Source organism: Aspergillus fumigatus, chromosome 2 (genome assembly GCF_000002655.1).
Source record: "Aspergillus fumigatus Af293 chromosome 2, whole genome shotgun sequence".
Taxonomy (NCBI): domain Eukaryota; kingdom Fungi; phylum Ascomycota; class Eurotiomycetes; order Eurotiales; family Aspergillaceae; genus Aspergillus; species Aspergillus fumigatus.
Genome location: NC_007195.1, coordinates 4,222,063 through 4,235,508, shown reverse-complemented (window position 1 = coordinate 4,235,508; position 13,446 = coordinate 4,222,063). Strand labels below are relative to the sequence as shown.

Sequence of the window (13,446 nt, the reverse complement as noted above, 5' to 3'; positions counted from 1 at the left end):
ATGGATGTATGTATTTAGTCGAAGGTACATTCAAACAAGGCTCGGTGCATTGGTGTAGTGAGTTAGGGGAGTGATCTTCGAGATACCTCTGTGGTTGTTTTGTTCGTGCATTCAGAGTCAAATCGAGCATACCATATCCGTACCTTGAACACGGAAATCAACAATCACACCTGAAGCATATCGTCATTGCATCCTAGTCGTACCTCGGCATCGTAAGTCGGGGAAGATATTGATGCCTACTAGGTGGGAGTAATTGCCTTATCACTGTGATTGATATTAACCTATCTGAAACTTCTTTCCCGCCTAGCTATGCTTCATGATCTACAGATAAGAGATGATGCAATGACGGAAACGCTTTTAACGATGGAGAGAAGACTGCGGAGAACGCCTGGTATATAAACAGACTGAGGAAACGGAAGATTCGAGAAATAAGGAAAAGACACAGTCATGTGGTTGTTGGTGTTCCAAGGAGTGTGAGTTAGGGAATGCAGCAGCGCGCTTCGTCTCGGATTGATTAAATTAACACTTTTTTTTTTCATCTCCTCGCTGAGGAAGGGGGAGGATAGAAGGTTACCGAAGTCAGTAAGACTCGACCGAACGTGCCCTCCGGCCCAGGTGTTCATGTCTCGGGGGGTGATGTGCCGACTTGTTCGCGCTCATGACGAAACTTCCTCGACTAGAAATGGTCCTGCGCGTGCCGCGTGGCCAGTTCATCAACCGATAGGCGTTTCTCGGAGTGGTATTCTGCATCATGTAGGTGACGTTGTTTTCGTCGACAGCCTGGATTTGGACTCCGGAGGTTGCAATGCTGGGGAGCTGAATTATCTCCTCGTCACTGTCATCAGCCGAGATGCTGTTCTGCCCGTCACTCGACGACGAAGACGTCTGTGCACGCATGTAATAGACTGAAGGGGTGGGGTTAGATCTGTCCGAGAAGCTGTATGAATCAAGGGTGCCGGACGATTGGGTCCGTCCGAATCCATGAATAGCTTCTGGAGACTTTCTCCATTTGGAGTTGGGGGGAGACTTCTGTGATCGGAGGAGGATATCCATGTACGTCACTTGTTCTTTAGGTTCGTCGTTGTCCGCAGGCGTTCTGTCTTGCGGCACGCCGAGGAGCCCCTGAGACGGAGGCGGCGCATCTGTGTGCCTTCGTCTCCTGGGTGATGGGGAGCCTCGACGGAAGACTATCGCAGGTGTGGTAGTTGATATGCTCTTGCGCTCCGAGCCCCTTTTATGCTTTTTGAAAGAGCTGCGGCTGATTAGTTTGGAAAATTGCATTTCTTTGGTGGAAAAGCTCCTAGTCGGCCCTCGAGTTGCCGAGATTTCGTCTCGATCAAAAGACTCCTGAGATGGGGACGGGGTAAAGAGAGGACCTGCTTGAACGGCAGGAACAGGAACACGTCGAAAAGCTTCATGAGAGTTAATCTCTCGAACTATCGCGTCCTGTAGAGTCTCAAAGGTGGGATGGGGCGAGATAGTCACTGCGGACGAATTCAAAGCCTGCTTAAACATGCCCACTACCTCCGCTTTCTGGTTTGAGGGGGGCAGGGGAAACATCAACGTGGGGGTTCGGAGTGGTAGGGGGCTGTTGATGACTTCGGCAATGCTAGGATTCTGCTTGACATCATGATTGCTAGGAGTTGGAGGCTGGATCGCACAGTGCGAGATCCGTGACTTAGGTTTTCCTCGAGCTGCTAACTCCGTGTTGATGGAAAGGTCCCGGACATTTTTCTTGGAGTTGAGTCTGGGTGATGTAGATGAGGCATTACTGCAGGTTGACGGCGAGCTTCTCGTCACTTCAGGAGTGCCCCTCCCTCCCGACGGACCCATCTTTCGGGCTTGAGTCATTGGCACAGGTAAGGTTGGACTGTCCGGTAGCGGTGTGTTGCTCCATTGGTCGCCTTGCTTGTGAGCTGGAGGGACGTCCAAGTAGCCTCCAGCATTAGGTACAGATTGTTCTCCTGACGCATTTGTACATTCAGCCATTATAGTCGGTGCTGACTTGTGAGCCCGTAAAGAACGAGGTTGAGACGAGGAGCTCGAACCTGGCCGTGAGCAGGCCGGCGTGATTTTGCCCTCATTGGCCAGTGTAAGGGACTGGCTGCCGATTTCACGTTGAGTAACCTCACCAGGTGCTGCTGCTGCAGGCTGCGATCGAGAGCTAGCGCTTCGGGATATTGTGCGTTTGTTCATTCGATTCTTTGCAATGTTCCTGTCCGCCACATCTTCCTGATAAAGGGCTGAGATGATACGGGAATAAACATTCTTCGTCCTCGGCTGACCCTGAAGGAATCGAACCATATTGCGCTCGGCGATATCTTCATTAAAAGGAGTAGTCGGCGACAGTGCATTTGCTATCTGCACCTGATATCTATGCGACGAGAACAAGGCTTCCAGCAGATCGACATGTCGCGGATTGCGCTGCGTGAAACGACTTGAGGCACGAGACGTGGGAGCATGGGAGCGAGAAGATAAAGGTCGTGTCTGCATTTGATCGTGCAGTTCTTCGAACTGTTTGTCAATGCTCTTGAACTGTTCGTCGGCGTCCAGCCGCCGTGAAGGATTTAAGCTCAGAGACCTCTGCAGTGGATTGACAGCTTCAGTTGGTGGGCTCCGGGTTTCATCTGAATCAGCAGTATTTGCTGATGACCCTTTTTCGGCCTGGAAAAGTCTCTTCAGGAGAGCCATGATGAACGATAGCTGAGAAATGTGGTGGAACGGAAGTATCACAGCGAGGGCGTTCCTGTATAGAAGGTGATTGTCTTTGGTACCGAAGAAGCTCAGATGTACAGAGCACTCCGTATCCGAAAAAATAACAAAGGAGTACTGGTCCAGGTAAAGTTGACAAAGGAATGGAATGGGAAGAGTGATTAGACTGTCGCAAAAGATCGTATCATTACAGAGTAGACATGATTGCTTCAATGCTTTTTGAATCAGACTCAATACAATTCTGAGTTATTCCAGGCAAGTAAATGACAAGTGACCTGCATATTTCGTCTTAACGAGTCGAGAAAGAGAAAAGGGAGAGTCCCTCAAAGGATTGAGATGTTCGGATCCTGCAAAGGAGTGATAATCCGCTAGGCAATTGAAACTGAATTAATTATTTTCAAAAGCTGTCGAGTTCGCTGATCCGTCAGTCCGTTCCTGGATCAGGGGGAGAGAGTGGCTCAGTTCCGGATATCCACTGAGAAACCGAAGCTAACAGGCACACCCAGACAGAACTCTGGGTCTCTTTCAGGAGCGGTTAGATTAGTGTACTGCTTGAGTTCGATTTGTAATTCAATAGGCTACAGAGAAGTTCATGTCAACCACCAAGTACGGGGTACTAGGCCCATTGAGACTTCACCTTGGCGACTTCTCGTGGTGACTATGGCATACTGACAGGGCCACAATCGACGAGGAGAATTTCTTAAGACGGTTACCTGGAACGTGCAGTCTGCAGCAGTCTTGGCTTTAAAGTTCTTACGCAGTGCATATCCAGAATATGCATGACCTAGGCCGTTACCATTTACCAAGTCAAAGCTCAAGCTTACCCCTCTCAAGAGCAACGGCTGCAATGTAATACTGCAGCCTGCATTGTCAGCATGCCAGGATCTCGGTTGACAGAGTTGGAAACCCTAGAAACCACAGTCACAGGCAGCATAGCAATTAGCATCAATTCAGCTGTGACGAGCATAGATGAACGGGCGCATCAGAGGTGCTCAGTCACATAACCACCTGTTGTGAAGTTCATGAGATGAACTTAAGCTGTTGACTAACGGAATGGAGAAGCAGATACCAGTCAAGAAGGCAGAAAAATGGGTCTCGATGGATCCCGCCAGCAACCAGCACGTTAACCAAGACCAGTCATTGGTGGGCGCCGTGGGATCGTCCAGTAGGCCAGGAACGGGTCCCAATCACCCGGAGGAACCAACGAATCGAGCCCATAGCCTTGGAAAAAGAGTGTGGACTGTGTATTTGTAGTGTAGGAGTGTACCCTGTAGGGGTAGCAGGATTTCTCGTCCAACGTTCAGTCCCTGGAGTTTTGGCAGGTCCCACTTCGCTTGTGACCTGTCTGAAAGCAGAGACGTTAGTTAGCTCTCAAAAGTTTTTGTCCCTCTTGTTCTTCTGGTTCCCAATCCCCCTTGTCAATATGTCAAGGAGCTTAACATCGTACCTGCAGGCTATTATCCACAATTCGCTGAGGACCCAAGGTTGCCATAGGTAATCTGGCGTTCATTGACGACGAAGTGATTAGGTTGAGATAATTCGATCAAACTCCGAGCTGTGAAACACCGATGGTGGATAGCCAAATCTTGATGCTGTCTGAGCCTCGAAGGTCGAACAAAGCTAAAGCCCGGATCGGGGAACGTCCAAGGAGAGTCACGAGCCCGTTCCTGCCGATACATTTGATGCACCTATTGACCATCTCTGCGCAATCAGCAGTAATTGGCTGTCGCCCATGCCGCTCTTTCGTGGTAGTGGGACCACGAGAGGGCCCCTACCTTCCCCTGACTTCCAGTCCATCCAGCAGAGAGAGAAGCGGGAAACACGAAAATAGTTAAAGCCACGGTGGAGCCAACAGGATTATGTTTCTATTTCTTTTCCGTTACTGTCTTTGGTGCCTTCGATGTGTCAAGAAAGAGTGGAAAGCGAAAAGTACCCCGCCGTGTTCATGGACGGGACTAGAACTCTTGGTTGTCGGGTTGACATAGTTCTATTTGCGAACTGCACCAACTCTGGAGCTAGCAATATCGGGAATCTGGGCCAACGATCCTAATCTTAAGGAAATTAGTCTCAGAGCCATCACCACCACGGATTACCGGCTAAACCTTGCCTATAGGTTCTACTTATATCCAGTGGTACTCTGTGCTTACAGTGTAAATGTTCCCTGATCTACAGAGTAATTTTGTGTGTCCGCGGTAAAACAAAACACCCGCCACATGTAGATGCTGATATTGCCAACAGAGAAGTGCATAGAGACATGGCAGGAGCCCTTTTATGCTCTATTATTCTTTATTAGCGCGTACTATGAGAGGGAGCAAAGAGTCTGGGAAGGGATCAGACCCTCGGCACTTAAAATACAGCTCTGCCCTGACGTTCAGGCACGCCAGTGGGTTCTCACCGCCTACAATCTGTAGTCATGGTGGCTCACGTGCTCCATGAAACCCTTAACTTGTAGTTGAATTAACCTACGGAGTAGAGCTCCTATCTTACCATCCTCCAGATTCAACACACCTCTTCCTGTGTTCATGTAATTGCCAGTAACAGACACAAATCCATCCAACCAGACAATGCACCAAAAGATGCTGCATGGTATTGAACCAAATCAACTCTCTTTCATCGCTGCTGCAAAGAAAATGCTCGCCCCAAAGGTGCGATGGCCACAAGTGCTCGTGGAGAAAGAATGACTGTCCAAATAATGGAGCTCAGCTACTTCTCGGCAATAGCCTCAGAGGCACCCTTGTTGGCGTCATCGCTGTCGGCGTGATCGCCTCTATTGCGCTTAGAGGTGCGTCTCTTCTTAGAAGGGGGAGCGATCTCAGATTCAGCAGTGTTGATGTTCTTGGAACGACGGGGCTTGAAAACACCCATCTTGGGCATAGCCTTGCCAGGCGCTTTTGCAGCTTCAGGCTTGACTTCGGCGTTGCCGTTGCCGTTGCCGTTGCCATTGCCAGACTTCGCGGCGATGTCGTCAGCGCTTTCAGTCTCGTCTTCCTTCAGAGCGCCTTCGATCTTTGCCTTGAGACGCATCCATCTCAGTTTAGCAGCCTTCTTGTTCAAACTGGTAGCCTTGCAGACGGGGTCCCAGTCGATCTAAGAGAAATGAAGTCCAGTCAGTCGTGTCCTCGAGGAAGGCATCATGAAGGATGAACCGATCGACATCAAGCGGGTCCTCCGGTGCTACTCGTCTATGCTTGTTTCATTATTCTCAACGGCGCACTTACGGTCTTGTCGTTCACTCCGTTAAGGATGTGATACATGAAGAGGTGCTGCTCGTCAAGGGTTGACTTGGGCATCGCGACGTTTCGAGTTGGATGTGATGGGGAGAGAAAGATGTGACGAGAATGCTCTGATCAATCTGGAGATCAGAGTGAGGATGGATAGAAGTTGGTAAGGGAGAGAGTGACCAGACGAGAGGTTACTGGTTGTTTTGGAACGAGTCGAGCTCACCTCACACAAGCAGGCAGAACATCTGCTCTAGTGGTTTAGTCTAAACCGCCTTACGTGGTGTTTGATTCACTGGTAATATACACAGTGAGAGCCCACTCAACCTATTATTCCACTGAATTTTGAAGGATTTCAATGACGGAGTAAGGACTGATTCTCTATTACAACTAATCGTAATATGACAACTGAAAAGGAACCTTCAAGACGTTGGTATTATTTCTTCGTTCATTACACAAGATCTCAAACTGTAGCAAGGCCGGCGAACCGTTCAGCGGATTCCCTCACTGCCTCCGCCAGTACCATATGCGCTCCCCGAGCAGCGTCCACCGCCCCATTTATTAAAGCATCATGCCCCGTGCGCTTGTCATCGGGCCCTAATAGCACCTTCGAACTATCCCCCTTAAGCCATATTTCTGTAATCTCATCCCGAGAAGGCATATATGCCACAACACATGCTGACAGGATAGACCGATGTTCAGCAGGGTCCGTATCCAGCATAAGCTTCGGCGCTGACCTCTCTCCCTCCGGCGACTCGTCAGAGACAAGAGCAGCCACGCCGCCAGCCACGAGATCCAAACAGTCGATCCGCGCATCCGCAATAGCCGCAGAGGCAGCTGTGATGCATCCAGCCAGAACATTCATCATCCCCCACGGAGCATCGTGAGAGTCTGGCGCGTCCCCCCACCACCGATCGTCTTCTGCCTCTAAGATCGTAATTGTGATATCCAATCCACTCTTCGGCCACCGTTCAGCAACAATAACACCCCGCAACGCGGTCTCTAAATGTACACCCAGGTCCCGTTCGCTAGTGTCTCGGATGTGCCCTTTCCTCCTGCGGGCAGCGAACGGCGCATATTTGACATGAGTGGTGAGGACAAGGTTGGGCGAGAATGTAGCTGAACGGGGAAGCGGTTTCGGTCCGTGAACAGTACATGCGAGCTTCAGCGCTGAAGAAGGAGGGATGAGAGATTGAGGAGAAGAGCGTGCAGCGGCGAGGGAGGCTGAGGGTTCGAACTCGAGGTATGAGGAGCCAGATGCGGAAGGAATCAAGCCAGTCTTGAGGACTGGTATGCGAATATGTTAGCTCTTGCACGGGCGATGTATTGAGTTTATATCTCACATATTTTGCGCAGTTCATTTGGCTGCCTTTGCCGTTGTGGCCTGCCAGTTGTAGTATCGGTCGTAGATTTGAGCGACGATGCAAAGACCGCAGGCCTTGTGCCACTGGGCGGCCCATTGATTCTTCGTCGGTCAGTCATCGCAGGTCTACTGGGAACGAGAAGAAGCTTAGAATTGAAGGAAAACGGCAATAACAATTGATGAAAGAGGGAATTGTCAATGCTTCTTTAACACAAATCCAGACAAGTAACCTCCCAGCGACTTTCTTTCCCAGTCCAGAAACGGAAATCTGCGATTTCATAGGATGTTTGCACTGTTTGTCTTCGTCCGCTGGTGGATCGCACTTTTTCCCACTCGACTATTTTTTTTTCTGTTTTTCTCCTCATGCTCTTCCCTCATCTTCTCCCTGCTTGACTGCCAACAAACCAGACTTCTGATGATGAGGCCTGAGTAGTTGGTAGAAGTGCATCAGTTTTTAAACTGCTATCTGCTCAGAACATCCTGATATTTACTAATTCACTGTAAGTTGGTCTACCTCATCACACTACCAATCCGCACCCTTCATGACGAAATTGATTTCCAAAATCTTAAGTTCCGGCGACAAATAAATGGGCTTGAACAAACATGCATCACCATCTGATCAAACTTCCAATCCATAGTTGCTATCAGCTCGCTTTGCTCCAAGCAGTCTTGCTAACCAATTCATCAGACAGGAACTTCTCGTCTAGTCTCTGATAACTCGCACTCTCTGTAGGCTCTGTTAGGTATGTTTTGCTCACGTCCTTGACGGTCACACCACCCATATCCTCTTCGTGATGAGAGACATTTTTTTCAGTTCTGCTTCTGCAAAAACCTTGAAGAAAACAAAATACCTTACCAAAAACTCCTGATCATTTTTTAAAGATTTCTACTTGTTATTCCAATACACGAAAGTTTTGATCATGCGGATTGCTGATGATCACGAAGAAATAGAATTTGCACAACTGCTTAACTCAAGCACAACTTCCTGGCATTACTAGTAATAGGTACAGTTCCCTCTCCCTTGTTCTCGTCACTGCCACACACAATCCTCTATGATGACAACAAGTCAATCCATTCAATGATCTCCCTTGGAGAACCGCCCCTCGAGCCTGCAGCTGCCGGCAGCACAGCACACTTGGAGCACTGCGATCCGCCTGTTCAACTCCCCTATACCGGACTTTCTCTTCGACGTATTTCTTCTGAAATTCGCTGGATTGAAGGGATGATTGGTTGTGGAGCAATGAACGTCGGGTTCAATCGTCTTGCTCCGTACTGACCTGTCGGTGTGTTTGCTACGCTTGACTTGTGCCAACGCCTTTCACTCGACTCATCGTTCGTTTTGGATGATCTGACGGGGGGAAGTACTTGGCAGGGGATGGGATGAATTTACCGGCTTGGCTGATCGACACTTACTGCGAACTCTAAAGTTTGCCTTTATCCAAGGTGTCCCGTCGTGTTGCTGCGCTGTCGAATTCCGATGTCAGCTTAACATGCCTGCTGACCGCTCTGAAGTTGTAGGTTTTTCTCGTCAAGTTGTACTTTGTAGTCAGACTAGACATGTTGAAATAGATCGAAATCTATCCAATACTGAAAATTCATCTACGAACAATTCTACCATGAATTCTTCATTCTCTATGGTATATACAAGTAGTGCCACTGAGTATGTACCATGAAACTAAAAACCCTTTCAGCTACTGCTGCCTCAATCGCTCGGAGTAATGTATACTTTGCATCTCAATGTACATGCCGTCATCGCAGCCTGTATAATCTTTTTTCCTTTTTTTTTTATCTTCTTCAGGGTAAGTCTTCGGCGTGCATGATGAGACAGAGATGATGAGCAGCACAATCAAACGGAATGACATTGGCAATAAGCCTGTTTATCAAAGCTTCATCTCTCATCCAAATAAAAGCTGCAAAGGCGAACAGGAAACGGTTTGCGTATTGTCGAGCTGGGAGACCATTTCTCCATTTTCGCTTTTTTTTTTCCAGTTTTCTCTTGGTTCCACGTAGGTTTTCATTATCAGGTTACTCTTTCCCTTCAGTTGGTGTCGTTGCACCATTCCTAGTCAGGCTATAGGGAGCCTGCGCGATGTAATATTCATAGTCAGCTTCAGCGGCCAGAAAAAAATAGGTGGTGAGGTATGGAGGCAGACGACTACATACCAGGACCCTTTTTGCATTGCATATCCTCCGGGCGAGGTTGTGGACATTGCCGTCAGCTTTGACAACCTCGGGAGCGAATTCGATACCAAACCTTCGCGAAAGCATTAGTATGACCCCCTCCGAAAACCACACAGCAAAATCGACTCACATTTGATGAACCGCGAACACAACTCTCTTGGCATACTTTCCGTCACGTTCAACAAGGCCGCCAAACGGCTCATCCACGGTCTCCGGCGCGATCTGGGGATCTCGATCAAGGCAGTTACGCACAACGGGAAACAAGCTTAGCTCGACTGATGTAGGGTTCATCAGTGGGATCTCGTCCTCATCAAACCGGCTGATACGAATCTCGAATGGTCTTGAAATAGCCATAACATTGTGTTTGCCATTGTGATGGTAGCGGAACTCAAAGACGCCCTGAGTCCAGAATAGCTTATCACCAGAGAAGATGACTTCGCCGGAAGCAAGATCGCGGTTTTCGTTGTCCTTGCGTTGTGAGGCGGGTATGAGAATATCGCTGCTCACGATACCCTTCTCGCAAGTCAAATTGTCATACGAGCCCTCGTTGACTGCAATCCATCTCCCTTGAGATGAGACGCGTGTAACCTCCCGAGAAGTGTTGTCGGTGACTCGATATAGGCCAATCCAATCCTTCTTGCTGTGATTGAGCGGAGCAGTCCACTTAACCTTGATGGGTGAACCATACTCGAAGACCAAGTTCTTCAAGTCGCCGCGTCTGTCAAGGGGCATACGAGCATTAGCACCCTCCCTACCGCTTTGATCGTTGTCATTGGGTGACAATGAATCAGTGCCCTCAATCTCCAAGGAATAGTCACGTAAATCATAGCCAGCCAGGTCTTCATCAATACGAGAGATAGTCACACGAGCGGGATATTTTTGGAACAGAGCTGACGTGTCTTTGACAAACGTGTTGACGCCCGCCGCGAGCTTCGGACGAGCGGTGTCAATGAGTTCTTCAATGAATTCGAAAGACTCATCAAAGATCTTGTCAACACTTCCATGAAGCTGTTGTAACGAAGGAGGCAGGGATCGCTTCAAACTCTTTGTCAGCCCAGCATCTCGTCGCAGGCTTCTGCCGTAAAGCTTCTGCATGTGAGGACGCTCGACAAATTGGATGAACCCTAGGCTCAAAATATGGCTCATCAGGGCAAGGAAAGTGACAGCCCCACTGCTGGTGATAAGGACGGCGCCCCAAACACCTGCCAACCCCAGAACACGCTCAGGGTTGTTCAGGAAACGATAAATGCCGTCATACGTCAATTTGGGCGATTCGTCGAAGAAGAAATCTCCGTAGAACCAACCAAACTCTCCAAGGGATTCGTAGATGCTGACGGATGTCCAGATTTGCAAGGCAATGAGCCCTGCACCCAAGACGTGTCTGAGCAACACAAGGCCATAGCCCCAATCCGCAGGAAAACTGTACATCTTCCAGACGGCAGCAATGAAGCTCGCGTAGCACATAACCATGCTGATATGATAAGTGCCTTTCCACTGATTCCAGGCCTCCTGCGGGCTTTCGCCATATTTTACAAAGTGTCGAGTCCAGGCCTTACAATTCGACTGACGGTTGAGCACGAAACCGATACCAACAGAATACCAGATTCTCCAGACTGCCGCGTTGGCGACAAAAAGGAACTGGAACCACGGAGTTGAAGGTGTCAGAACCGTGAGGGCGAATACGAGAAATTGAATCAGTATGGAAGAAGTATCTATCGTCCGATACAAATCAAGGTTCCGAAAGCCCAAGAGGTTGTGAACCGATGGAGGTGGACCGCTTGAATAACTTGGCGCATGGGGCACTTGTTCATCCACGGAAGCTGGCGCGCTGGGCGAATCAGATCTCTGAGGGGTGATAGATACATTTTCCTGCTCGATAGTTCGCTTTCGGGGTGGTGGCGGGTTGTATGTCTTCTCTATGTGCGGATTCTCGACGAAGACCAGGAAAGCGAATTGTGCTGCATGGGCGAGAATAGAGATAAACAGGACCTTGTAGCTCGCCGCCATTAGCGAGATACCGTAGTATCCAGCATAACCGACCGAGTACATTGGATGAGGCGCCATTTCGAAAACACCGTCAAAGGTCAATTCCTGGTCGATAAGAAAGAAAAAGTCTCCCCAGTACCAGGCGTAGTCTTTTACCACTCGATGCGCGTCTAATTTTACCCAAAGGTTGAAGAGCACTAAGACGATGCCTGCGGACCACCGCAAGACAGTCATCAGAGTGCCCTCATCAAAGGGACGTTGGCTACAGGCTATCGCAAAGAGGCAATATGAGGTGAAGTCGCACATCAAGATCAGATCGACAAGTCGTCTGAAGACGAGCCAGGTGTTGTACTCAATTGGAGCATCTTCGAACGAGTAGTCAGCTGGGATCTTGGTCTCCAATTCACGCTTGATCAACTTGTATAAGTTAGCATGAGGATTTTGGCCAGTGGCCGGATTCACGAAGATCTTGGTCTTCTCGGCCCAACGGACGAGCGTTCGGTGGTTCGACTGGTTATGAAGCAGCCATCCGATCCCAGCATTGTAGGCACCGCGCCAAAAGAGGTAGATGAAGGCAAAAACGGGCACTTTGACCCCCGCGGGAAGTCGCCATAAGAGAAGAATATGAGCAGCGAGAATAGCTAGGACGATGACATCTGACAGGTTCTTTGGTTCCGAGGGGGATAGTAGTTGAGAGACCATGTCGTGCGTTTGAGGCACCGTAAACACTATTGAGTTGGTAAGTTAGCGGTGAGCAACCCGTAGCAACCCGAGAGTATTTTGAGAGCCGAAAAGACGTGTGATTTAGTCTTAATTTCCAGGGGCGACTATGTCACATACCTTTACCTTGAGGAGTCCGGCCGTATGTCTTCTTTCCTTTACCGGCTTTGTCCTTGACCTCACCTTCACCCGTGGCTGTTAAAGCCTCGAGACCGGGGGCCGAGCTGGACTGAGAGGCCACAGTCCTCTCGCGAAGTCCATCATCTGCCTGATGAGCGCCTGTTGAAAGGCCACGATCCATAATTGCGTGTAGCTCTCTGATTCCTGCGTGGGAAGCGGGAGCGGAAAATTGTTACTGTGGACAGATGGATCGGAAAGTCAAAGGTGCAAGAGAAGCATGTGACAGGAAAGCAAGGGTGGGTAGTGTCGGCCACAACCCGTATAATGCTTTTGTTAATGTCTCCAAATTGGATAGATTTCGCACCTCGATAACAATGCTCAATTGGTCACTGAACCACTGGAGGAAAGAGAGATTATGCAAAATGTAACCAAGAAAAGAGACAGAAAATGCTGGTGTTAGTGACAGAGAGGCGGAGCTACCTGCTATTTATCGTTATCCGTACGGGGTATAGTGGGGAGAGAGAGGGTAACCTCTTACGTCTAAGGACGAGACTAAGCAAGGTAGGTAGAACGGTCGTTGGGGAAAAGGGCTACTTAGCGACCCAGACTCATTGAGTGGGAAAGGCGCCAATCACAGGACGTTGGTACAACCTCTCAAAGGGATTGAGGAATGGAGCAGAAAGAGAAAGAAGGTCAACGCTCGTAGGGAATTCGAACCATTCATAGAGGTATCTCGTAATGTTAGTACATCCTCGTAGCCTCGGTGTTGACGAGGGAATGTTAAAGCAAAATGATATCAGATGGGATATGGTTCAGATACTCTTCTCTGTAAAATAATGTTCAGGCTCATGGGTTACTCCTTGGATACAGATCCGTCTGTGCGACGATAATTTCCAATACCTCAGTACTCGACTCCATCGACCATCCGCTTGCTCTGCTCATTGAAAGCATATTATTTTTCTTGATGAAGCAGCCATCACATACGAGCGGTAACGGCGGTTGCATCTAATACTACATTTCACTGGACAGCGTCTCCCCTGTCAATCCTCAAAAATCAGGAATTGAAGCAGGTAAGACTCGGGTAGTCTAAATTAATGCCAATCAGTAATTTCAGCGATTCTTTCGTGGAAGGGAAAGCATATGCAT

The 13,446-nt window shown here is 49.0% G+C and overlaps 4 protein-coding genes and 1 non-coding gene across 5 annotated transcripts; all 5 read right to left on the bottom strand.

The window, feature by feature from the left end:
- Positions 1–140: 140 nt before the first annotated feature.
- Positions 141–3,087, bottom strand: AFUA_2G16000 (uncharacterized protein). Its single transcript, XM_750842.2, has one exon. It carries the CDS (start codon positions 2,689–2,691, stop codon positions 580–582), a length of 2,112 nt encoding a protein of 703 aa, XP_755935.1. The 5' UTR covers positions 2,692–3,087; the 3' UTR covers positions 141–579.
- Positions 3,088–5,415: 2,328 nt separating this feature from the next.
- On the bottom strand, positions 5,416–6,002 carry AFUA_2G15990 (uncharacterized protein; the record flags this gene model as incomplete). Its single annotated transcript, XM_750841.1, has 2 exons — positions 5,416–5,799; positions 5,931–6,002. The coding sequence occupies 2 exons, from the start codon at positions 6,000–6,002 to the stop codon at positions 5,416–5,418; spliced, it is 456 nt and encodes a 151-aa protein (XP_755934.1).
- Positions 6,003–6,293: 291 nt separating this feature from the next.
- Positions 6,294–7,535, bottom strand: AFUA_2G15980 (3' exoribonuclease family protein). Its single transcript, XM_750840.2, has 2 exons — positions 7,274–7,535; positions 6,294–7,217 (listed from the first exon to the last, which is right to left on the bottom strand). The coding sequence occupies exons 1-2, from the start codon at positions 7,410–7,412 to the stop codon at positions 6,394–6,396; spliced, it is 963 nt and encodes a 320-aa protein (XP_755933.1). The 5' UTR covers positions 7,413–7,535; the 3' UTR covers positions 6,294–6,393.
- Positions 7,536–7,656: 121 nt separating this feature from the next.
- On the bottom strand, positions 7,657–13,386 carry AFUA_2G15970 (phosphatidylethanolamine N-methyltransferase). The gene is made up of 4 exons (XM_750839.2): positions 12,301–13,386; positions 9,605–12,188; positions 9,457–9,547; positions 7,657–9,375 (listed from the first exon to the last, which is right to left on the bottom strand). The coding sequence occupies exons 1-4, from the start codon at positions 12,479–12,481 to the stop codon at positions 9,319–9,321; spliced, it is 2,913 nt and encodes a 970-aa protein (XP_755932.2). The 5' UTR covers positions 12,482–13,386; the 3' UTR covers positions 7,657–9,318.
- AFUA_2G15975 lies at positions 8,080–8,165 on the bottom strand. Its single transcript, XR_013344486.1, has one exon. It is a non-coding gene; the product is annotated as an uncharacterized ncRNA (small nucleolar RNA).
- Positions 13,387–13,446: the final 60 nt, after the last annotated feature.

What these genes read in the sequence shown, in the direction of transcription:
- AFUA_2G16000 (XM_750842.2), bottom strand. Translation starts at nt 2,691, where the DNA reads ATGGCTCTCCTGAAGAGACTTTTCCAGGCCGAAAAAGGGTCATCAGCA.
- AFUA_2G15970 (XM_750839.2), bottom strand. Translation starts at nt 12,481, where the DNA reads ATGGATCGTGGCCTTTCAACAGGCGCTCATCAGGCAGATGATGGACTT. An exon ending in CCGGACTCCTCAAGGTAAAG is followed by an intron (nt 12,189 to 12,300) that starts GTATGTGACATA and finishes CCAACTCAATAG; the next exon opens with TGTTTACGGTGCCTCAAACG. An exon ending in GCAATGCAAAAAGGGTCCTG is followed by an intron (nt 9,376 to 9,456) that starts GTATGTAGTCGT and finishes TACATCGCGCAG; the next exon opens with GCTCCCTATAGCCTGACTAG.
- AFUA_2G15980 (XM_750840.2), bottom strand. Translation starts at nt 7,412, where the DNA reads ATGACTGACCGACGAAGAATCAATGGGCCGCCCAGTGGCACAAGGCCT. An exon ending in AAATGAACTGCGCAAAATAT is followed by an intron (nt 7,218 to 7,273) that starts GTGAGATATAAA and finishes TTCGCATACCAG; the next exon opens with TCCTCAAGACTGGCTTGATT.